Source organism: Daphnia pulicaria, chromosome 8, assembly GCF_021234035.1.
Source record: "Daphnia pulicaria isolate SC F1-1A chromosome 8, SC_F0-13Bv2, whole genome shotgun sequence".
Classification (NCBI taxonomy): Eukaryota; Metazoa; Arthropoda; class Branchiopoda; order Diplostraca; family Daphniidae; genus Daphnia; species Daphnia pulicaria.
In genome coordinates, this window is record NC_060920.1 from 14806261 (window position 1) to 14831907 (window position 25647).

Sequence of the window (25647 nt, forward strand, 5' to 3'; positions counted from 1 at the left end):
TTATTGTATTTTTGTGTCTCGGAAAAGCACTTGATTATTATCGAACTAGACAATTGCGGTGTGATTTCAGTTAAAAAGCATTCGTGAGTTGATCTTCTTGGAGAAATGAGCAACTTTTCTCCTAGAGAACAGTTTACTTCTTCTGTGTTTTTTCATTTTTTCTTTTGAAACCATTTTGCCACCATTTTGCGCCGATTAAAGGTCGTGGTCAGAACAAGCTTCGTTACTTCCTCCTTTTCGTTAAACCGTGGAAAAAGTGAAGTTGAGCTTTTGTTGTCCTAAAAGAATTGGCGGTTTATTACGATTAACTCACTAAGCGTGTCAATAACGACTTGTCACAACAAGTGCGATAGTTTTTTAAGGTAAATTTTAAAATGCTTACCCGAGGTAAAATTCCTAATGTTTCGGACGGAGCAAACTGTCAAGATAGTGAGGACAAAGAGGATGATGATGAAGAAACTATGAACGATGACAATTCTTCTGAAAAAGATTCCTCTTCGAGCAAAGATGAGCAGAGTGAGTGTAAAGTACCCTTTCGGCCCCTTTCAGCTCTTCAAATGAAGCGAACTCCTTCAGCAGATCGTGCCAACATGTCACCAGTTTTGGTAAGAAAACATTTTCAATAGGCATAGTAGTGTTTTTTTCAATAATTTTTTCTGCTTCCAGACTGGTCAGCGTTCATCAAGATCTAATTCTAGAAGAGGCCAGTTTGTCAACGAAATTTCTTCAGAGGATACTCCATTGTCAAAACGTCAAGTGATGAAAAGTGGAGGAGGCAAGAGAAAGAGGCTAGTCTTGGTCGAACCAGAAGAAACTTCACAGGAAGCAGAAGCAAAGCTCAACAGTGCAGAAGAAAGTCACGATGAAGAAGTAAACAGTACAAACCAAAGAAAGATTTCTGTTGCAGAAAGTGAAACTGAGAAGCATGATGAAAGTCATGATGGTGTTCGCAGGAGCCAGAGAGCAAAAAGACAAATGTACACTTACAACGACAGTTGGATATTTGCTGAAAAAAATGTCAAGGTTAGTGTTATGAATTTTTCTCATGACTAGAGTTATAAGATTTACACTTGCTGAATTTTTAGGGATATCCTGCTGCAATCAAAGAAGAAGACACAGCAGCAGAAGGAAATGACCGAATGCATACTAGACGTCTACGTAATCTCGTCCCAAAACGTCAAGAAGAAGTAGATCAAGACATTGAGGACGAGGAAGATGCTCGTCAGATCGCTAACAGACGTGCACAAATCCGAAAACGCAATAAAGCAAAGAAAAAAAAAGTGTCGCGATACCAGACTTCCATGAACGACCAAGTAATAAATCATCAAATTATCTCGTTGGGAGATATCTCGGTAATATTGTTGTTTATTGTTGTAGGATATGTACACAGAGATCAAGAATCGGCGCCTTCGGTCTTCAAGCAATTCTTCAAGGCCAAATTACTCTGGTTATCATTCAACAGTAATAAACGCAAAGAAAACGCCGGCTAGAAGCCAACGACATCGTCGACCACAATATGAATCTTCTAATGGTAAAGTTTATAATATCTTTACATGTTTAGAGTTTCATGTGACATTACGTATTTGCAAATCTACATTAGAATCGGAAACCAAGTCTGAATCCGAGAGTCAAAGTGAAGATGAACAAGAATCCCCCAAAGGAAAGCGCAGGGAAGAGTTGTCTGATCACAGCCGTGATCAGGATAATGAAGAAACCGAACGACCCGCTCCAGCTTTGGGTGGCGAGAGAGTGAAAGGCAAATACACTTTACGCAAGATTCAACCCATCGAAAGATATTGCCCAGGTATTTAATTTTAATTAATTAAATTTCTTGTCGTTATTTCTTTTTTGTCTAACGTCCTTTGGCTTTATGTTTTATTAGAGAATGAAGAATCGCATAATAGATCACGCTCAACACGCCATACATCACGGATAGTGTGCAGCCCTGCTCATCGAGCTCAGAGAAAGCGGCGGCAAAAAGCTCAAAACGAGAGCACTACTAGCAGCAGTAGCAGCAGCGATGAAGAACGTTTTGAACGGAGGAAGAACAAAAGCATGTCTAAAGCAAGGAACAGGTAGTGTTATCTCCTGTTTGATGCCAATCAATGAATGATTTTATTTTTTTACAAATAATATTCTAGATGTTTGCCAATGAATTTCTCTCCAGACGATTTGGGTAATGGTGTTGTTAAAGATCGTATGAAGATTGGGTCAAGTTTGGCTGATGTTGACCCAATGAAAGTCGATCGAGAGGTTACTTTTGAACAAGTTGGTGGACTGGAAACTTATGTTCGCAGTTTAAAAGAAATGGTTCTCTTTCCTCTACTGTACCCAGAAGTTTTTCAAAAATTCACTATTCAGCCTCCTAGGTAATCTAATTTGGACATTTCCTAAATAATAAATAATTATAATTATAATTTTTCCAAAAAAAAAGGGGTGTTCTCTTTTACGGACCTCCAGGTTAGTTGAGTACAAATTCGTTTCTTTGTTGATGACAATCGTTTTAATCTCCATCATTTTTAAAGGAACGGGCAAAACTTTGGTAGCTCGTTGTTTAGCAAATGAATGCAGCCAGAAAGATAGGAGAGTAGCGTTCTTTATGCGCAAGGGAGCAGACTGCCTCAGCAAATGGGTTGGCGAGAGTGAACGCCAATTACGTCTACTTTTCGATCAGGTAACTTTATATTTTTTACACAGCCCAATCATATGATTGTAACAAGTTTATTATTCTACGTCGATAGGCTTATCAAATGCGACCTTCTATAATCTTCTTTGATGAAATTGACGGACTCGCACCTGTTCGTTCTACCCGCCAAGATCAAATCCATTCGAGTATTGTGTCTACTCTTTTGGCTTTAATGGATGGTCTCGACTCACGCGGAGAAGTAATCATCATCGGCGCTACAAATAGGTTGGATGCCATCGATCCTGCGCTTCGCAGACCTGGAAGGTAAGTGCATGGACAAGATTGAAATCTCTTTTTATTGATCACTTAATCAAGGATTGATTAATAAATACTGCAGGTTCGATCGAGAATTTCACTTTCCGTTGCCTTCTTTGCCTGCCAGAAAAGAAATTCTAGACATACATTTAAAGTCGTGGACTCCTGCCCCAGCTCCCAGTCTAGTGCATTATTTATCTCAGAAGACTGTCGGATATTGCGGAGCCGACCTCAAGGTAAGACGTTTCCCACTTTCTTTGCGATTTTCATCCTATTAATCAAAACCGGTTTCATTCCAGTCATTGTGTGCTGAAGCAGCACTTTTGGCACTTCGTCGACGCTATCCACAAGTGTACAACTCCAAGGACAAATTGATGTTGGACTTGTCTCAAATCAACGTAGAACGTCGTGATTTTGAACAGGCAGTGCAAAGGTTGGTGCCCGCTTCTCAACGCAGTGCAATGGCTTCGGGCAAGCCCCTTTCGTCAGTTGTGACTCCCCTGCTGGACAGTCTTTTTCACGAAATCATCAATACAACTCAGCTCTTGTTTCCCGAAGGAATAGCCACTCTAAAACTGAAAGGTGCTATTGAATTTCACTGTATTCGTCTCACATGAATAGCTTTATCACATCATACATAATCTTTTCCGACAGGCCCATTGAGTGGAGTGAAGAAGCAAACGAGTAACCAGATTTTCCCTCGGTTGTTGGTCCTTGGCGATTGTTGCTCCAACATTACATCCGCCTTGCTTCACTACATGGAACGCCTGCCAGTTCATCGACTTGACTTGTCGACTCTTCATGGACTGGCTGCTCGTAGTCCCGAAGAAGCTTGCGTTCAACTATTTCAAGAGGCTCGACGGAACGTTCCTGCCATTATTTATTTACCCCTCGTATGTTTAGACAGTTACAAATTGTACTAATTGTTAGCCTGTATACTATATTCATTTGAAATTTAACAGGTTAGCCGTTGGTGGTCGGCCATCGGTGAAACCGTCCGAGCCACTTTTTTAACTCAACTCAGCGAACTCGATCCTGAATTGCCGATTTTCCTTCTTATAACCAACGATACTGAATTGGATTGTTTACCTGATGATTTGTGCGATCTCTTCCACGAGGAAGATGGCGAGATCTTCCACACCAGGTCGTTCACGCCCGAGGAAAGGCAAAACTTCTTCCGGCCTTTAGTCGTAACAAAGTGTTTGAAGCCTCCCATGGTGAGGAAGACACCCAAATCGAAATTGGAAGTTCTTCCTTTGGCTCCAGCGCCTCCTCCCAGACAGTTGAACGAAAAGGAAAAGGAACGATTGGAGCGGAAAGAAGAAGCAACTCTGCGTGAATTGCGAATTTTCCTCCGTGAAATCCTGGCGAAAATGGCTCGCAACAAACTCTTTTACATGTTTACTCGTCCCGTGGACACCAAGGAAGTGCCCGACTATTTACAGGTCATTCAGAGGCCCATGGATCTGGAAACCATGATGACCAAGATTGACCAACACGCTTACGAATCCGCTAAAGATTTCCTGGCCGACATTGAACAGATTTGCGCCAACGCTTTAGAATACAACCCCGACAAGAGCCCAGAAGGTAAACAAACAATTTCTGAATTGAAATTCATTTGAGGACCTAATAACCAAATTGTGTTGTGTAGACAAAATGATCCGACATCGTGCATGCACCCTACGAGATACGGCCTACGCTTTGATCAAGGCCGAAATGGACACTGACTTTGAGGAACAATGTCAAGAGATTTCGAGAACTCGTAAAAGCAGAAAGGATAAAGTGGCACCCATTGCCGGGCCGCCGGCGTTACTGGATCCAGCTTCGACTGCCATTACGTCAGGAAACGACAGCAAGGTAATAAAAACAGAGACGGAGTTGAGTAACCGACTCCTGTAATTACTGAGCTTATGAAATTGCAGGGCAATGGGGAAGCTACGAAATCGGAAATCAAAGTATCCAAGACCCGGAACAGGAGAGGCGGTGGCTGGTCTCAAGGGATCATAAAAAGTGCGGCCAAGAAACGGAAAGCGGACAGTGAAAGTCTATTGAACGACTCTTCAATGACTGCCCAGGATCAGTCGCAGGAGAACGGGATGGATGATGTCGTCCAACAGGCGTCCGCCAGTGACGAACCTCCAGTCTTGACAGCAGAGGATCCCACCCCAGACGATTCACAGGCCAGCGACGCTTTCGACAGCCAGCCAGAAATAGATTCCGGAGTTGCCCCACCATTGATCGTTTCGAAGAAGTCAGTCATCGTCAACGTTGACAAGCTTGAGGCGCTGTTAGACTCGATTGTTGCCAAGACGGAAAATTGGAGTTTGGAGAAGCTTTTGCGGTTGTATTCGAAATTGTCGAAACTGATTGATCGTTACCTGAGACTTTATGATCGTCAACCACTAGTTGAGGTATGAATGGCATCACCAAACTCATGATTCGCATAATGTCTATACTTTTTCTCTGCTTTTACAACAGGAAATGACTCAAATGCTCAGCAATTGTAGGTGAAGCTTCAGTAATCTGTGGAAGATGGTGACGTCGATCTGATAAAATGGAAGACGATCTATATTATTTTGAAGCAATTTAACCTCAGGGAGTTGCTGCGGAGATTGCATAGGAAATCGCCCGATAAACTGCGAAAAGAAAAATAGTCGTCGTTCCGTCGCCAAGCATTACTATGAATTTTGTTGTAATTCTTCTTCAAGGCCTTCATTTCGATTTAAAATTGTGAAAACAACTCCTTTTTCAGAAATTTTGGTACGTATGGCGTTTCCAATACAGTAAAACCGAATTGGGTTTATTTTTTATTGAATAATTCACCAGTTATGTTTAGTTAGTTTAATTTTTCGCACGTCAAATGCGTCAAAAGTTCGTCCTGCAACGCGTCGTTTCAAGGTCACAAGACGTTGTCTTGCGCCTGTGATTTTCCAGGGTTATCTTTCGGAGAAAAGGAACGTTGGCTCAATTGCGTCTATTTAACGTATAGATTCGCCGCTTAAATAGGCAGAGGAGTTCTGTGATGTGTTCAGTAGTTTTGTGTTCATCATCCGATCGAGTCGCTTTTTTGAAAAATTCGAAGACAACTCAAATCATAGAGTGACAATAAGATGCCTCTCTTCCCAGCGAAATCGACGGCTGTGTCCGATTTGGTTTTAGGATGTTCGTGTATTTGGGCCTTATATTCCCTTCACGCTGGAACTCCCGCCATCAACTTGAAGACCCGCATCCACTCCGATGGCGGAATGGCCTCCAACAATTTGGCCTCCGTTTGGTTCGCGTTGACACTTGCAGCTTCAACATTGGGCGCCTTCCGTTTCAGTAAGTTGCTTTATTGTTCCAGCCATATGTTTTATTAGATTTTAACGAAAATATGTTTTGGTGCCCCACCAACAGTGAAAAGGGAATTCTTTGATCGTTTGGCCCCATTTCACGACTTGTTGTCCTGGTTGGTGCTCGTCATTGGACTCCCGTGCTTGGCCTCCCAATTCTACCTCGATGCTGGCCTACCCATTATCGGGAACCTTCACCTCTTGCTCATTCTGCCACCCGTTCTCTCTTGGCTGGGAAAAGATCAGTAATGTCGTTTTCTATTTTACAAATTTATTAAATTGACCATTTTGTGGTTTCTTTGCCGAATTCCAACTGGGTAAAGTTTGCTGGGTACTTTCATTTCCAGAGCTGAGACGAACAAGGTGACGGGATACATAGCACTGGCCTGCATGTTCTCCATGACTGGCTGCGCCGTTTACAGCCGCAATTACTACCAGCTATTGGCTTGCCTGTTGATGTTCTCTTCGTCTCGGGCTTTCGACATCACCGAGAACAAGAGACTCGGTTTACCGCCAGTTGATTGGCTCCACTACGGACTGGCCGCTTCCAATTTCCTGCTAGTCGCCGGACTTTGTCACAGCGATTTGCCCGGCATGGGCAAGCTTCGCCATTGGACCGAAAACGCCATGTCATCCATGTTTTCCTAAATTCATTCATTTCTCATCTACACATAGTACGATTTTTTGTTTTTTTGTTTTTTTTCAAGATGACAGTAATCAAGTTTATTATTTTGCACACTTTTGGGAAGACTTAAGGCTTTTAAAAATAATAAAATTCAAATAATAATACAATTTTTTTGTTTTAATGAGATGACGAACGAATAAGACGAAAACCATATATTTCAAATTTTCTTTTGGAAACGACGAAACACAGAACAAAACAAACAAGGGGAGGAGAAAAAAAATTGTGTTGGGGGGATTTACAAAAAAATTGACGACGAAACACGGAGATAATTCGTTCATGTTGAGGACAGCAAAAAAGTTCAAATTTCAATGACATTTTGGTACTGTTATATGAAAAATCACGTGTTCCCTCCCGGCGATGTTATATGTATCGACAACAACACACAAATATAAAAGAAATAAAATGATACAAATTGAAAGAAAGAGAAAAATTGAGAGAAAAATGCAAATCAACAATTGATTGAATTTTTGAAAAAAAAACTAGCTCACATTTAATCACGGGATCCACCCTGTGGCGTGGATGCCATATCATCAATGAACAAATGAACCCTGTGTCCACCTCGATCTGCACGCACAATTAAAAAGTAGAATGATAATTATTACACGGAGGGGAGATCAAAAGATTTAACGGAAACATCTATCACCACGAAAACAAATGCTGCTGCGCAAATTATAAAAGATGATATTAAAATGCCTTTTTCACAATATATAATAATAGACCTTGGTTCTTTTTTGTGAGCTATTTTGGACCTAATTATATCAAAACTGAACGACGACTGCTCGGTAATCAAGACAAGAAATATAGTCATCAAAATTGTGGTCCACATTTTTAACACAATCAGAAAGAAACCAAAAACAATTTCACAAATCAATTCGGTTGCGACGCCGAAAAACCAAATTCTAAATGGATCACCACATTTTACAAGGTGAAGAAAGTTGGAAGGATGGGGCTAAGGTAAAAAATACATAGCTGAGACGTTTGACTCGTAAATGAGCGACGAGAGTGATAAAAACCACTAAATGCCAAAATCCATTTTCTTCCTTTCACAAAAATGCCAAGATGCGTTTCACATCATTTTGAAAGTTAGAAAAACGGTACCGCTTTCACGTTCACGAAATGCAGACGGAATAAGAGATGGCAAACCATACAGAAAGTCTCATATTGGGTTGGGTGTGTATAATAAGAGGGGAATTTTATACTATGCAAATTCAATAACCAAATATTGGTTTTCATTTTTGAATTTTGTCTCTTCAGTCGTCTGTGATATCGAATGTACCCGTATGCAGACCCAGTTAAAGATCCCACGAACAATTTGAATCAAAATGGGTGGGAGGGGAGCAGGTGTTTGGACGCTGAGACCATCAAGACGTCCGTCAGTATGTCAACTGTTAAACGACAATTTTGTAAGGTGAAGAGTCTAGATAAAATGCTCTCTGTGGATGTAAATATAAATGCACGCGGTATATCAATAGATTATACATGGACTCTTTGAAATCGTTGGTGAAAATCGGCCAATTATTATCAAAACAAACGGAATTTGAAACTCTCACATTTAAATGGGGACAGGGAGGAAGGGATGGCAGGCACGAGACTTTAGATATTATACAAGATCATTAAGAGCGAATCAAAGAAACAATAAAGCAAACGAGGATATATAATAATATATATACCTTTTGATGATCACAACAACAACAACAAGACTGATCACAAATAGCGCGCGTCTTTTGTTTCAAAAAAAAAATCGATCCTCCTTCTCTGCTCACGCCGCCGTTCGAAAATATACTCTTTTCACGACATTCCTTGTCTTGTTTGTGTCGATTTCAAACGAGAGGGGGGGGGGGGGGAGGGGAAATCACACAGAAACAAAATCAAATTTGTAATAAAATGTCAAAGAGTATATAATTATAGGCCCTGTTTTATGTTTGAGCACGCTGTTTATGTATACTTGTCCCTGATTTTCTTCTATTCACTTCGGGAAAGGTTTTCAAATTTTTAATTGCTCTCGGGAGTGGGGGTGGGTGGGGGGGGGGGGGAAGCGGAAGGATTATATTGCAGAGCAGGTCTCATTTGTTGGCCAAAATCATCAAGTGGAGATGTGTCGTTCGAATTTGTTGTCGTTTTACTCATTTAAATTATATGCACGTACTACTGAAAAATCGGCTGCTGCTGCTGCTGCTGGAAGGCCGCGGGTAAAGTTCATTTGGACGACGACGACGGCGGCGACGAGTTGGGCCGATGGGCGAACCGAATGACTGAGGTCGATCGCAACGGGTCCGGCAGAACCGGATTGGACGCCGCCACCGCCACCGCCGCCGTTTCCGCCATTACGTCATTCAACATCAGCGACGGCGAAGACGAGGCCGACGACGAACGAGAATCGGACGATTCGCCGTCGCCCGTCGAGCCGTTTTCTCCGCCGCGGAAGCGCGAGCTTTTGCGCGGCGGGCCGTAAGTGGCGGCAGCCGATCCGTCCAATGGGCGCAGGGCTGGTGGGACGGCGGCCGACGAATCCGGGGCGGACGAGTGGCCCGCCATCGGCTGATGCGGCGGCCGCTGCTCCAGCGAGCGAAGCGAAGTCGGCGTGGTGGCCAGCAGAGGTCCAGTCGCCGTGACGGGAATGAGCGGAGGCATTGGACGCAAGTAAGTTGTCATCTGCTGATGCTGATGCGGATAACCTTCGCGATCCAGCGATCCAGCGATCGACGAAGGGGGGAAATTGATCGGTGCTGGCTGGTGCTGCTGCTGTTGTTGGTGGTGTTTCAACGAGGCCGGCTGATGCTGGGCAGTGAAGTTGTGAGGGATCAGACGTTTGGGATCAGACGGGACGGGCAACGCCAGTCGATCCTTGGTGGCGTTCAATAATTGCGGATAGGCGAAATGATTGGCGGCTCGTTGTTCTTGCTGATGCTGCAGGTTGGCCATCATTTGTTGTTGTTGGTGTTGTTGCGAGTCTTCGAAGTCGCGAGTCATGTGATGGCCCATAGTGGCCCGGGACAGAGCCAAATTGTTCAAAACGTTCCACTGCTGCATGGGGAAATGGCGTTGGGCTTCCATCAGCAACAAGTTGTTGTTGTTGTTGCCGGAAGACATGGGCGGACCGATAATCGAGCCCATGTCAGACGGGCTGCTCCGGCTGTTTTCGGCGGAGGAAGGCGGAAGCAAAGATTGTTGTTGTTGTTGTTGGCTGTTCCGCTCCGCTCCACCGTCTGTTAAATGGACGGCCAATCGTTTGTTGGCTTGATGTTGTTGCGGTTGGTTGTTGTCGATGTAGATGCCTCCACTATGACGGCCTTGATGTGAACGCTGGTGATGTTGCTGCTCGGCGGCAACCGGACGTTGTTGTTGCTGCTGCTGCATGGTGGAATTTTTGGCCGGAAGAGAAGATGAGGCGACGGCGGCAGTCGACGCTGCGGCAGCCGCCGCCGAAGTGGAAGGGACGGGCGACTGTCTGGTGGGCGAGACGCCGTGCATTTTGATGTGAGCCTCCAACGTTTTCTTGGATCCGTACGTCTCGGAGCAGATGGTGCACTTGTACAACCGCTCGCCCAGGTGAGACATTTGATGCAATTTCAGGACGTGATTGTAGGCGAACGTTTTACCGCACACGTCGCAAGCGTAAGGCCTTTCACCTGTCGCAATCCAATTTCAAATTCAATTAGTCTAATATAATATTACACAATTGTTGACAGAGAAAATGCCAGTGCCAACTCACCTGTATGCGTTCGTGAATGGACTTTGAGCTGCTTGGAGCAGGTGAATCCCTTGCTGCAAACGGTGCACACGTACGGCTTCTCACCTGCGTCAATGATCAAAACAATTTTCGATTAGCAAGTGCTGCTGAACCAGGAAAACATTCGCCAGTCAAATCAAACAACATAAAACATTAAAGATAAAGGTGATGGGGTGTGCTGCGTACCCGTGTGGGAGCGCATGTGAATGACGAGCTGGCCAGACTGGATGAACGTTTTGCCGCAATCGGTGCACTGGTGCGGGCGCTCGCCCGTGTGAATCCGCATGTGCCGGTGGAGTTTGCCGCTGTGCTCAAAGCCGCGGCCGCAGTGCGGGCAGCGGTACGGCTTCTCCTTCGTGTGGATCCGCCGGTGGACGCTCAGGTTCTCCTTGACCGAAAAAGACTTGCCGCACACCTCGCACACGAACGGCCGCTCACCTATACACCATCACGGGCGCCAAAATCAACAATTTTTGAATTTTTGAATTACGCCATTTGAATTAATTAAATGTTTTTGAATTAATTACCTGTGTGCGTTCGGTAGTGGCGGGTGAGTCTGGCCGGAACGGCAAACGTTTTGCCGCACATGTCACAGCGATGAGCTTCTTCGCCTCCAGTCGCCAACGACGACGACGTCTGTAACGGAGGAACGGATGCAATTCCGGCAGGTGTCGTCGGCTGTTGCGTTGTACTTCCGCTGGCCATCATCAGGCGATGACGTTGCTGGTCCACATTACTACTATCACAGTCGTTGGTGTTGTTGCCGAACAACATGGCTCCGCCGCTCCGGCTGCTGCTGCTGCTGCTGGATGATCCCATCATGCTGGGCTGGATCGGCTGAGTGCCGGATGACTGATTATTGTGATGCTCCATCGCCGCCGCGCTGTCCACTTTCCTGCTGTGGTTGCGGTGCTGCTGCTGCTGGTGTCCAGCTCCTACTCCGCCGCTTCCGCTTTTGCTGCTGCTCCTGCTGCTGCTGGTGACGTTGAGGCTCTGACTGTTGCAGGTGAGATCTAAGGGGTCGACTTTGACGGCGTCCATCATGGTCACGTCCGTGTCGCTGACTGACGACGACGACGACGACGACGACGAAGAGGACGACAACGGCAACATGTTGTTGTTGTTGTTGTTGCCCGCTACGACGGCGGTGATGAAAGACGGATGAGACGACGAAGATGAGTTGGTCGCGTGCTGGCTGACGAGTTGTTGTTGCTGTTGTTGCTGCTGTTGGACATAGCCCCAACGTTGTGACTGCTGGCCGGCCATCAACGGACGGACGCTCTCAACGATCCTGCTGACTCCTGTTATCACAGTCGGTGATGGATGTTGGCCGTCTCATTCAGGCTGCTAATCCAAAGCTCTGCGTGCGACAAACAACAAAACAACCATTGTAATATAACAAACAAATCTATAAGAATTAGACGGACACAGAGCGGATGAATCAGCTTTCCCTCCCACGTATTCCGTCCACAGCACATCGTGACAAATCCTTCCATGACATGCTGGGCTGGATAGGCAAGTGACGAGATTGTAGTAGACAAGATGCAATATCGGTTTAGGGTTTTCCCTCCCAATCAATAACGTGTCTGGAATCAGAATAACGCGGGGTCAGCATAGATCTCTATATTACCTGTGGGAGATAGTATGTACACTACGTCTATTTCTATAATAATATTACAGGCGACGGGATGGAAAGACCAGCAATGTCGTCACTGATGTTTTAGATTGCGTACAGCACGTTAAGTCGCTCCGAATCTTATTCTATAGACGTCCAACACAGAGAGCCTTGCAGACAATTCCAAGAAATATACAGCCCGAGCAATACAACACACGAGTAGATATCAGACGGGGATGGAATAACATCCAATATCTCGGACAACGAATTAAAAAATTTAAAAAAAAAAGGGAAAAAACCAGACAAAGTCTGAACAAGTGCGGCTCGATCCGGTTCGTCTCCTGCGAGTATCGGACTCGGAATAAACCGAACGTCATCATATTTAGAACAAAGTAAAAGATTGGAGGGCGTATATCTCCTAAAGCGGAGAGGGGGGGTACGATTATTAAAGCTGAAAACCTAACGAGAAAAACTTTCCTTTCCTGTACACCAAATCAAAAAAGGAAAAGAAAAAAGAAAAGAAAGAAAAAGAGAAAAAGAAAAAGGAACGGAGCGATAGATAATGTGGCGGCCGGACCGTTATTATATGCAGCACATGTTGAGCAAGAAAATGTACACAAGTCTAAAAATAGACGCACGAAAAGGAGAAAAAAAGGAACCGCACGGATAATATAATAGAGAGGCGGCCGAGTTGCTCATCCATTCCAATTCATTACGTCCGCTGCCGTTGATTGATGGTATATTTCGTGTGTGTGGTGAATGGATAAGGATATATATATATATATACAGATATACATCAACAGGTGATGACTGTAATAATATACCGCAATAAATAAGGCACGCAAGCGCTCAAGAGTTGCGGTCACACGAAAATAGATGTCGTGTTGCATCAGATATTATATAAGAAAAGAGGGAAATGTAGCCTACTACTATATAATACAGTCCAGCAATGGAGACAACATTTTTCAAGTTATCGACAGCACATTTGAATGCACAGGCCTTTATTGTTTTTTTTGTCTCGGTGCCGCTGGTGATGGTTGCTGCTGGTAATGCGGTCGATGACTGAGCAGAGAGTCGTCGAGTACGCGGATAAATATAGAAATGCGATCGGGAATTATTGCGGTTGGCTGATGCGGCCGGCGACTCTGCTCCTGGGAAGAACCGCAATAACCGGTGGGGATTACCGGTCATCACAGAAGCAGCACACATTCCTGCTGGACAGCCACTATGTCGAGCAGCACCAGCAACTTATTGTATATACCTGGATATACATACTACGGCTATAGCAGTTGACTTTCCTATTTGGTGGATTTGGTGGATTTGGTGGCGTAGATAATGTATCCAATGCATTTATTCTCACGTACACCTTGAATTGCATTGTCAGCTGTCTATCTAGATACGGGAATAACAGACACAGATCGCCGTCATAACCGCAAACTTGAGCAGGACTGCAGCAATATTTATAGCTCATCTCAATCCGCATCATAATGGCAGATATTATAATCTATCAATCAAATTGCTTTCTGTACATTGATCGACACTTATATATAAACGCTGGGATGCGACTCACGAGAGATTCTCCCCGTTTATAACGGGCTTCTTGTTCTCTTTATGTATATACAATACTGATACTCTGCTGGAGTATAATTCACTGGTTCGGCTGAATAGTTCCACTTTAGAGAACCCTATATATATGCAGCACCAGGGGCGACCAAATGGATGCTGAGAGGGGAGACCTAGAAAAACACACACAGCACATGTGGCCCCAGCAGCCGGTGCAACGAACTCCATCCAGTTTCAGGCTTAAATGTCTACTCGTCTTATCCGTCCTATATAAAGAAGAAGCGTCTCGTCTGTTCGTAGTATACAGAAATAGACCATTTAGGTCTATATCTATTATTGTCGGCCTTTTGGTTCGAGCATACAGGGTGGACCCTTTACACGGGGACCGTAATTTAGAAGCCTTTAAGTCGCTAGAAGGATAACATTCGATGCTCAACGGAACTATAATTTTTACGAGTCTACACGATTGTATTATAATAAAACAAATCATAAGTCTAATTGAATTAAATATAGCATATATTAGGTCCAGACAACTATATAGATGTGATTTCTGACATATTGTTACGAGTTTACGACTTGCGCAGCATTGCCGATGAATATTAATTAAAGACCTGTTTCGTCAGGTTTCTAGGATCACTGGATCACGTATACATTGAACAGAGTTGATGGAATTCTAGTCACGTCCCGGATTATCTTTCGATCTGACCTGCTCTATCGAAAACTCTGGCGAGAGTTGGGAATCAGGAAAACAAAATGAAATTCAATTTCTCTCAACGGTGCTAGCTGATTCTGTTGATAAATCTCCACAAACAAAGGCGAAGAAAATAATAATGTAATTTATGCGCTGTGATGAGTTCACGTGATGCCGGGACACGTCGCCGCGGCAATCCTTTTCCCTTGATATAAATTCGGCTGATGCTATATGAAAATATATGAGATCCAACGTTATAATGTAGAATATCAGGTGTAAACGGATGGACGACGCGATTTAGCGTTTATTCAATTTTTGCTGCGCAAGGAAAAATGGGAAAGGTCCTTGTACTATAACGGATGTCCTTCCTAGCTTGCATCCGTATTACTGCTGTGCTAAATGATATTATGCTGTTGGATTCGATTATGTTGGGTTCACGTATATATAGTAACAGACTTTTTGGCACAGATAATGTAATTTGTTCACATTAGCACGCAATTTTATTTTTGATTATATCCCCACCTAAATATATTATTTATATGGCTGATGGCGTAATAACGAGGAAAAATATGGCTCATTCCAGGAAATGTGTTTAAAATCATTTGAACGGCGCGTATATATAATATTATTGCTCAATTTTTTATTACATAGCGCAGCAGCAGCAATTTGGATGCGAGCAGCGAATTGTATAACGATGGGAACGTGAAAGTTACGTGCAGAACTCGACGCGAAAAAAATTCACAATAAAAAAACAAAACTATTCTAAAAATAAATGTTAAATAACATCGCAGTGAAATAAAATGTATAATGTTATATTGCCTACCTCGACGCTGCCCATTGTGCAATATAATAACTGTTGTGCCACTTTGCCTAATATTCCCAGCACACTCGTGCTGTACGTGTATATAATGTAGATACAATAAATAATTTTTCAAAGTTCACAGGGTCCAGCAGCAGCAACGTTTGTTGTAATTGTGTTTTGTTTTTTTCGGGTAAATGTTTTCGTATATTATTATATATTGCAGAGAAAAGCCGAGATAAGGAAACTATATAATCACTTCAGTCTTGCTGCTGGTGCGTAAAGTATATTATATCCTGGGCAACGCTACAGGCGTTTGATTGATCCAAGCAGCACTGTTATTATTTCTCTTTCTCTATATCAATTTGATGTAGAGAGCTATATGCACAATGTCATTCAATTTGATAACGAGTTGAATGGCTGCTGCTGGAGACGCTAAAATATTGAAGGTTGGAGCTACTGATCGCCACAGGGTTGCAACGAAATCAAACAAACACATAATACGTGGACTATAGCCGATAACGTAATACACACAATGTTGTGCTATTATTTATCGTCAAGGGCGATGCAGAACACAACTCACTGACACTGTATAAAGGTATAGAGCCTTAGCGAGGGCGTCTATATAAGCACGGAGACACTTGTGTGAATGTAAAGGGACGACTTTGTCGAACGGCAGCAGAATCGCTAGTAAAGGCACTCGGCTTCTCGTAGGTCTCTAAAAAACATATTCCCCCCATTGCTGCTGCTTGCTGTGCTGGCTGCCCGGCAGCAACATCGGAAAACATTTCCAACCGTGTGCTGCTGGTGGTGGTCGTCCCAATAAGGGGAGGGTCTCATTGAGCAGAGCAACTCTCTAGTCACTAGATGGCAGCAGGTAGAAAAGCGGAAAGGATGTAGCGCATCAAGTGTTTAAATTTAGATTGGATCAATGCATCAATATTCGTATCAGCCAGCCGAAGGAAAAAGTCAAATTGAACGGATGAATTCACAATTTCTATAGGCTGATGCCTGATACAGAAATTTAGAATTCAAGTATTCGATCGTTCATAATGAACGAGATACTAGCGTACATGACTGCTGTTATATCAAGGCCGCCCAAATTGCGTTTCTTATACAAAGTTTTATTATTTTAGATTCTTTGGCAATTGAAAAATGGTTGGTGGTGTATTTACCGGCTGGTGGCCTGTCCGGGCGATAGCACCGTCATGGCAATAACAACATTTGTCGTTAACGACATCAGACAACAAAGAAATGTCATTGAAGCGGAGCGTGCGATGAATGCGCTACCGCGACCGCTACCCAACCGCTACCCAACTGCTGCGCTGCTACCCGCGGGAAAAGAAAATTCAAGAAAAGAAAAAATACCCACAGCAGAGCCTTTCCTTTTTGTTCCTTTCGGGCAAGTCGCGCAGTTTTTTTTTCTTCCCCTGAAATGGTCCCACGGATGTTTTTAACTGCCTAAATACCTTGGTGGTATAATAGTAATGTACAGAGTAGCGTGCCGCGTATCACCCGGAACGTCGCCATTAAAATGTACAGCAAATGGTCGTTTAATAAAGAAAAAAAGAAGAGGAAAAATCGTTTATGGTCATCTCTTGTTGAATATAACGCGCGCCAGCAGCATTCAGTAGCACGCGGTAAGAATTCAATTGATTTAAATATAGAACTTGTGCTGTACAGTCCATTTTTCTTTAACGACTTTCTTTTGTTATTGTTTTCCTGTGTAGAGCGACAACATTGTCTTGATTCGTGTGAAACTGCGCAGCAGCAGCAGCAGATGACATTTTGCTACTTTTTTTCTTGGGTAGCAGAACATATACGTGCGTATACACAAGAAGTGTAATATTTGTACACAATAAACTTTTGTCATTATTTCTTTCCCCCACAGTACGTGAGAAGTTGTTGTGTGCCACCTGCAATCTACACACCTCATTGGAGGTGAAATCACGCAGTACACCGAGAGAGAGGTGGATGACCATTTCACTTCACGGACTGTTAAATATAATAACGACAAAATAAAAAGAAGTAAATTGTTCGCTTGTCAGCAGCAGCAAATACTGGCTGCTGTGCTGTCACCTTATCCTCATTCATTTCAATTCCAAGCCACAAACATTCTTGTTGATGGCCAGCATCAGCAGGTCAATGTCTATACAAATAGCTAGACGGACATACAAGGGGAAAAGACCTTAATTCTTCTTTCCCTTTTGGTCGGAAAAGGATAGCTTTGTCCTGTACAACCTTTCTTCTGCCTATATAGGGCAGATCAATCCGGTTTACCTATGATATCTACAGCATTTCTTTCTCCACATTTCTTGTTTAAAGCAATTAAGCAGCAGTAGACTAGCCTATATATGCTGGACTAGAGGGGGAATAAGAAACCCTGGATTGACAACAGCCAATGTCCTTGTGGTGGTTTAGAAAGGTCAGAGCAGGTCACACAAAAAGGAAGAAGAAACCGTTTCTTTCTTCCAGATCTATTATACTCAGGTGCTTTTGCTGGTAGCTATATTTAGAAGATAAAGGCTATTGAAGAGAAGGTTTTTGCCCATCAAATATTGTTGTTGACCTTCCTCATGTCTTCCTATATTTGATTCGTTATTTGTCCTACATTTTTCTGCGGAATAGCCTCTACAGCTTTCAAACACAGCAGCAGCAGCAGCTCCTAGTAGGCTATACGGCTTTTTTATTAGAATGCTGATCTGAGCAGCGCACGAATAAATTACTACATCATCCCCTATTCTTTTCATTCAAATGAATTTCTCTAGGACCACACCCAAAACCTAGATTTAAAAAATAAATAAAAACTAGTTTCATTATTTCGGTTCTGAGACTGAGACAAACAAAATTCTTATTTTATCAAATGATTTCGCTGCCGATTGTGCGATAACAACCGAAAATGTGACTCGCCATTTTGCTGGGGTAGTATTATCGAGTATTGTTAGATTGCTTGAGTATATATATATCTACATGTTGCACTTTGCACTGGACCCTGTCTTATACGTCCGCGCTCACACAAATAATTCCATATAGGCCCCCGTCTTTTTTTTTTAAAGATATGACTAAAGTTTCAACATTTTATTGTGTCTATATTTCAATGCACATCCCGTTCGTTTCCGCCTATGCCTCTACTGTTGGGCTGTAAAGCGAGGGTGGAACCATTGCCCCCCATCGAGCTGCCATGAGTTCGCTACCGAAGGGTAGCTAGTCTACATAGCCTATACATATTACATTAACTAACAACAGACGCTCAGCACTTGGACTCCCCCCCCCCCCATCTCCACCTCCTGTTACAGCATCAGCACAGTGCTGAATAACAAGGAGCGCGCAGGATGGAATGGAAACCCGCGTCCCTGTCTAATACGAACGAACGTGTTTTTTGTTTTTCCTTCTTTTCCTATCGGGCAGCGACGCAAAACGACTAATAGAAAGAAGCTCGCAGCAGCCAGAAAACCCCAAAAAAGTCGTTAACAAGCCAATGGATGAACACCCCACACAACGTCCCTATGGATAATGTAACAGCGTTTCAGCAGTGCTAGTGCATGAAGAAATGAACAGGGGAAAAAAACAGAGCCAAGAGGCATATAATATAAGAGAAGCGACGACCTACTCCATGGCAAACGGTCGTATTTCGGTCACGGTCTACACGTGGAGCAGGCGGAGCCAAAAAATGGGAGAGCTGAGGGCGGAAGAGGTGGGGGGGGGGGGGAGGGAGGTTGAAAACATTTTTGTTCTATCGTTTAAAACGGGTGGGTGAAATATCCCCCCAATACGTCCAGGAGCACCTCCTTCCCAAGTCTCTTTTTTTTAAGGCTTTTATCTCCAGAGGCTCCTGATGAGGTCGTTTTTCTCTCCATCCTACCTACTATATACCTCCTTGAAATTCCTATGTCCTTGAAGAAAAGTCATCCACCCATCAAGAAACTCCTTGTACTTTCCTTCCCTGCTGCGCCAACATTTTTTCATTTTACCTTATTTTTATTTTCAAATTTGGAGCGCGCACTGCAGGCTACCGCCATCTAACGGCCAAAATAGAAACAACATTGGGGTTGGTCAGTTATCCTGGGAAAATAATGACGTTGATGACGTCAAGTGAGACTAAGCAATATCGCCGCACGGCGCGCATTATGGCGTGTGTGGTTGGTCGATTCTCCGTGTCACGTAACCTCTACTGGCAGTAACTGGACCTACCCGAATCCAAAACGGAGAAGACTGTCGTCCATAATGTGGGCAGGATACAGCCATTGTGCATAATAATAATTTCCAAAATTTCCCCGCATCCCCAATTATGCAAATTGTACGCGTTTGGTCATTGAAAATAAAAAAAATAAAAAAAGTGACTTAACATTGTTCAAGGAAACATGGCTATGTATGGTTATTATGACATTGAAACTCCACCCAAATAAGAATTGAGAAATCATTGCCGAACTTCTAATATAAAATATGCATTGGAAACTCACCGGCAAGCCGAATTGTCTTGTTTATTTCTATCGTTGCGTGATGTGTTGATTCTCTCGGCTGATGCATGTGATGACAGGACGACGGGGGATCGATCGTCTAGAACAAATGATACGATTTTTTCTCCGGCTGTTGCAGCAGTTTGACGATTCAAAGCTGCTGACGCAATAATTCTTTGCCTTCCGTTTATTGGATCCGTCCAAACGTATTAGACAAACGATAGAAACCGCGGCGGATGGACAGCGACCAAGCATTGAGGACTAATAGACGATGACACACGACACCGTATCAAAGTTTTTGGTTCCGTCAACTTCGGCGCTCAACGTTCAAAATAGGCTGATCAATCGTTACGGAGGGAATGAAATCTCAAACGAAATAATCAGCTAGCACTTTTCTGTTTATTATATACCGCGTCCTGTCTGTGCAGTTTCTGCTGCGGGAGTTGAAAACGACGAACACACGTGATGCCTGTTTGCCAGCAGCTTCCAGGACTGACTGGGCCTGGCCACTAAACCGACCGTGGCGTATAAGGAAGGAAAAGAGCCCGAATAACGCCAAGAGTGCTATAGCAGAGAGAGAGAGAGTCTGAAAAATAAAAGGCGGGACCCGCCCAGCAGCGCTCGGCTGTGGGTGACTGCCGGTGGGAGGAACCTGCTCTCTAGGAACGCGTTGTGCTGCGTTTGTGTGTTACGACCCCGCCACGTGAGGTGGGGACCGGCAGCAGCAGCAGTAGCTACATCAGCAGAAGAGGAGGTGGAAAAGGGGACCTACCCCAGTCCTTGGCTTTAACCTGTGCTGCTTGATGCTACACAAACACACACACTCTACTAATACACGCGGCAGCACAACTGAGACAATGTCGACGCTGTGCACACACATTTGATACATGCATAAACAGCGGGGCTGCGCACTGGTTCCCCCTTATTTTGCCTGTCGTTGGTTCGGTTTTCGTTCGCTCTTTAGTTGACTCACGAAACGCTACGCGGCGCCACTCGAGTGCTGGGCGACACACAAGTTTCACTTTTGTCTACGTGCTTGCCGAATGTCTATCTATAGTAGATTCTATTATACATCTTCTTGAATTGTTTCGATTCGCTATTTAATGGCATCCAATTGCTGTAATTTATTGAGATCGGCTCGTTCTTATGTGCAACACTTGCGATTTCTGCGCATATTTAGGTCGTTACAAACACAGCACAGGAGTATAATATGAATAGGCAGTTTTGTACGCAACACAAAGTGCGTCGTTGACAGCAGCAGCAGTTGGAAAATATTTAGCAAACAACTGCAGCAGCGGGAACGACTGCTGATATGGCGCGGGCAAGCTCTATATATTAAATTAACATTTAATTTGATTACAAACGGCAATGATTGTTATACATAAGTTTATAGACCAGCCTATATTATTAGTTCAATGCCTATAGACTGCTGACGTCTTGAAATATGATTCGAATGATTTATATATTTAGCGACAAAGCCATGAGCAGCAGGTAACAATCAAATTTCTGTTAAGCGAGTGATGTATAATCGGTGCTATAATATGGATATATAGTTTTGCGAGTGCGCAGCATTATCATGTTGAACCCCGTCACTCTATATTGTATAACGAACGACGAATGAGGAAGAGAATTACATGTATAGAATGCATGTGCATTGAATATTAGCCCGTCGTCATGTCACGTGAGTTGTTTGTGTCAGGTCTGGCTTCTTTCTCGTCTGGTTTTCTATATAATACCTCTTCCATGTTGAATTCTTTTTTTATGCTAGGCCTACTTTCATTTCCAACGCTCTGCTGGGCGACTATACATTGTAATATAGTATAGGCTATACTCTTACTTATCTACAGTGTACTTTTTTTTATAGTTTTATATAATAGTTAACTGTCAGAGGACAATTTGCTAATAAGCGTATTATATATAGGCTACACAAATAATCCAATGTCTTATACATGTATATTATCAGTTGAAATATATGGACAACGAAAACTCCCATGCATAATCCATAATATTTCTCGGCTTTTGACTTGTTCTATATGGAAACTACTTTACATATTGTTGCGCATGCGAGTGCTATGGGCAAAGATTTTTGAGGAAATAAATAAATATATATTATATTCCCAGGTTTGAGGGAATAAATAAGGAGAATATATGTGAATAAAAACGAGTTTTATTTTTCTTATCTTCAGCACGATCGCCGCGTGAAATATTTTCGCTATATAGTTCTAAATAAGATTTTTTTCAAATTCGTTTTGCCCTTTTAAAAAAGAATATAATAGCAACCAGCAGCAACAAAAAAAATATATCCAACAAATGAAGCGGAGATACAACGTGTTTTGCAAGAAAACCGGTCGCAATCGATAACACTTTTGTTGCAAAATCTCAAATGTATTTTCGTTTTGCAACGCAAAAACGAAGAACTGGACACGAAAACGCCAAAAAAAGCTGCTGCTGCACGTTTCGTGCTGCACCGAAAGCGTTATCCTAATCCAAGCATCACGTAGAATATTATAATAATATTATAGAGAATTTGATAGCAATTAAAATTTTCTAAATTTTCCAAACCGCCGTGACATATGAATAAGACAAATGTTTTTTGGCATAGTCACTCGCCGAATTTCTATGTGACGTTCGGCTTATGTTTTTGTTTTCACATTAGAAGCGTTGCACGTGAATTGTTGGCGTCCGTCAGCGCAGCATATTTCTTTTTTCTTTTTTATGAATTGGCAATGTAAATGCAGGACATGGTTGTATATATACGCGTGTCTACATAGCACAGCGTACATAGTATATAGATGAGGGAGGGGGAGTATGTATAAATAAGAAGCCCAACTAAATTCTTGTTACATGTGCCTCACGTTTCTACTGCTGTGCTGCTGGTGAGATAGAGCACCTTTTCCTTCTGCACGAACCTGACGAGCATCACTTTTGGGGCTTTGTTCGGCAGGCGCAGACTTTGACGCTGATTGGCTGAGCCGGTCTCTTTATGTATTGCATTGCTGTACTGTCACGCTTCCTTGAACTTGAAACGAAATATTATTGTAACCGCCGCTGCTGCTGTCACTCTCTGTCTATGCATCATGCTGAGCGTCTGCAAAATATTTAATTTTTTAATTTGCGTATAGACGCTTGATGATGACGCGAGTCCATCGAGGTCTTTCGGCGTTATAAATAATTAACACCGAAGTGTTCAAAATGAATGTGACAACTATATACTACTTCAATTAGTTGTTCCTTTGCGCGATTTAATAACTCAAAGGGATCGCATCAAGTTTACGGGAGATGCAAAAGCTGGGGGTATATATTATAACTAAATATGCTGAATTATTCAAGTACAGACAGACCGTATATAGCCTATAGAGTTTGTTTTTCGTCTCATTTCAACTGGGTTAAATATTTCGAATTTGCTTTGCCCTTAATTGAATCTTGGCAGCACCTAGCCTATATTGCGATCCACTTTCTGCGAAAACGTTCCTGCTGCTGTCCAATGGCGTCGCTCCAATCCATGACTATTAATAATACACAGGCAGCAGCAGCAGGTATATAATGAGGAACAATTAAGTATCACATCCAGCAGCGCTCTTATTCAAATGCTGCTGTAACCCTGATGCAGTGTTATTATATATAATATAGTAGGATAGATCCTAATATATAGGCTGTATACATACGCAAAACTTTCTCTGTTCACCAATTCCACCTCTGATTTCGACTTCCCTTGACAACGTCGGCCTATATAGAACTATACGTATATGAACTACAGTTTCAGTCATGGTGTTAAATTAATGATATAACGTTAGTAACGCTCCAATAACACGAAGCTCATCGATCCTGTGTAGCTATTATGTATAGGAATTTCTTTTATATTCTATATGCTGGATGCGGCTGGATGAGTTGATTAAAATATTAAGTTCTTTAGGTTTATATCAAGTTTAGGTGTTATCAATTTAGTTAAATATCAAGTGCAGCACTTATTGTATAGAAATCAATCAAGATCTCAATCTTTATTTGCTTCGATCAAAAAAGAAGACGAGAGAGAAGAATATTATAACTAAATAGCCTCTTATTATATTTCTGTAATACGTACGACTGCTGATGCTGTTGGGAAATCGCCCGCCGCGAATAAAATGTTGTCCGCATTCGTGCATTCGCTGTAGCAATCGGCCAAATGCATGCAGGTCCGGCAGGTCCTGTTGACCCATATATGGCTAATATATTTTCGACTAATGCCCGAGCTAAAAATAAAACTATCCACAATTCTAATCTAAAGGAAACACACACATATTACTCATTCCGGACGCATAATTTATATTGACAATGTCCTCCGTGACTTTTTGTGTTTCACGATTGCGAATTTTCTCTCTCTATCCCGAGTGCTTTTCGCATTCACGTTATTCACGTACGGCAACAACAACAATAAAGCGAAATTCAAATGAATGGCGCGCGACAGCGTGGCGGCGCGGTCGTTTCACCGGTCGGCGTCTTGCTGCTGTAGCTATTTTCGCTGGCCGAATTTTATTTTTAGACGCCGAGTACCTAAAAATATACCGCGGCTATTGTTGTTGGTCCAGTCATTAGGACGAAAATACACCCACCGCAAACCCCCTTTTTTTGGAAGGGGGTGATCCACCTCCTCCCGCTTCTATTTTATTCTTATCTCATCTCCTTTGTTTTTATTCTTCCCCCGGTTGTGTTTTCGCTGTTGCGCAAGCCGAAGAGAACGAAAAGAAAAGAAGGAAACCGCGTGATCGAATGCACAAATGATTGCCATCGGCGGCCAACCGAAAGTTGCAAAGCAGTACAGCAGAGGACATTCACGTATGGCCATCGTCGACCGACACTTTGATTGATGGGGGAAGCACTTTATAACAGTCAGCGGTCAGTCCCACTCGGCTGGACTCTATGTATGCTCATGGGCAACAACATACTGATGCTGTGCTTATTACTACAGATTGACAACTGGGTGCTGATGGAATGCCTCTTGCTGCTCGCATATTTCAAGATAACCATTTCCCACGATGCAAGGAGGAAACGTCCATATTATATTTGTCACGTTATAGGCCTTCAAGAGGCTGATTGAATTCGATGGTGTTGTGTTATAGTCGGCATCCTACTCAGCTGAAGTAAATGTCGGGTCTATCTGTAAGTTATTAATGTTATTGTGAATACAAGGCGGAATGTTCGACATGCCTGCGATCAATTTATGTACAAAAAAGCTCATCAAGGCCAGCGGGTACGTATATAGAGATAGAGAGAGACAATGTCCTTTGAGTAGAACCTGTGCTGTCGTTATGCTGATGGCCACGCACGTTTGTTTTTGCTTTTTCTTATAGATAGATATTTTTAATGGACAAATAAAAGACACGCGGGTTGATGCCGCGTGTGGCCGCCAAGAAATTGGCGACAATAAACTAAACAGAAGAATATAACACGACACAAAAGGGAATAAAAAAGCGAATGGCGAACGTGTTGTGAATAAATCACGCGCAGGAGCGCAGCAGCAATTACGTATGCACGGCAAATGCGATTATGGAGAGAATAAGCGACCAGCACTATAATAATAGGCGACCATAGCAGTTGATGCTATAAATACACTTTGGCGATAGGGCCACAATGCTGATGGGATATCCTATTGCAGAAATTGTGTGTGTGTGTGTGGATAAATTTAAAACGAGGTGTGCACACCTGTGTGAATGGGTGGAATCCAGCATAGTATAGTGTTGCCTTCATCCCTTTTTGCTGCTTAAGTGTTATTTGCTGGCGGATTATTTATAGATGTTACATTGCCTGCAGCACCGCTATATTACTGTGTATGTAAATATATCCGGGCGGTAACTCGC

The 25647-nt window shown here is 43.0% G+C and overlaps 3 protein-coding genes and 1 long non-coding RNA gene across 8 annotated transcripts; 3 read left to right on the forward strand and 1 right to left on the reverse strand.

Moving 5' to 3' along the window:
- Positions 1–4: 4 nt before the first annotated feature.
- Positions 5–5756, forward strand: LOC124312046 (ATPase family AAA domain-containing protein 2-like). Its single transcript, XM_046776469.1, has 17 exons — positions 5–605; positions 667–1023; positions 1086–1313; positions 1378–1531; positions 1601–1804; positions 1883–2075; positions 2142–2369; positions 2435–2460; positions 2526–2674; positions 2742–2950; positions 3024–3177; positions 3241–3523; positions 3596–3834; positions 3904–4528; positions 4593–4798; positions 4864–5352; positions 5420–5756. Exons 1-17 carry the CDS (start codon positions 375–377, stop codon positions 5450–5452), a joined length of 4008 nt encoding a protein of 1335 aa, XP_046632425.1. The 5' UTR covers positions 5–374; the 3' UTR covers positions 5453–5756.
- A 208-nt stretch (positions 5757–5964) lies between these two features.
- LOC124312170 lies at positions 5965–7281 on the forward strand. Of its 2 annotated transcripts, none has more exons than XM_046776672.1 (3): positions 5965–6262; positions 6338–6518; positions 6597–7281. In XM_046776672.1, the coding sequence occupies exons 1-3, from the start codon at positions 6052–6054 to the stop codon at positions 6919–6921; spliced, it is 717 nt and encodes a 238-aa protein (XP_046632628.1). In that variant the 5' UTR covers positions 5965–6051; the 3' UTR covers positions 6922–7281. The 2 variants fall into 2 exon arrangements, with proteins under 2 accessions (XP_046632628.1, XP_046632629.1); XM_046776673.1 differs by having other exon boundaries at positions 6621–7281.
- Positions 7282–7879: 598 nt separating this feature from the next.
- On the reverse strand, positions 7880–20311 carry LOC124312072 (transcription factor btd-like). 4 transcript variants are annotated; one of them, XM_046776519.1, is made up of 5 exons: positions 19817–20311; positions 11216–12048; positions 10875–11126; positions 10671–10754; positions 7880–10587 (listed from the first exon to the last, which is right to left on the reverse strand). In XM_046776519.1, the coding sequence occupies exons 2-5, from the start codon at positions 11952–11954 to the stop codon at positions 9155–9157; spliced, it is 2508 nt and encodes an 835-aa protein (XP_046632475.1). In that variant the 5' UTR covers positions 11955–12048; positions 19817–20311; the 3' UTR covers positions 7880–9154. The 4 variants fall into 4 exon arrangements, with proteins under 4 accessions (XP_046632475.1, XP_046632477.1, XP_046632476.1 ...); XM_046776521.1 differs by lacking the exon at positions 19817–20311 and adding an exon at positions 15381–16153; XM_046776520.1 differs by lacking the exon at positions 19817–20311 and adding an exon at positions 12319–12671.
- A 410-nt stretch (positions 20312–20721) lies between these two features.
- On the forward strand, positions 20722–24992 carry LOC124312236. The gene is made up of 2 exons (XR_006910431.1): positions 20722–24685; positions 24759–24992. It is a non-coding gene; the product is annotated as an uncharacterized LOC124312236 (long non-coding RNA).
- Positions 24993–25647: the final 655 nt, after the last annotated feature.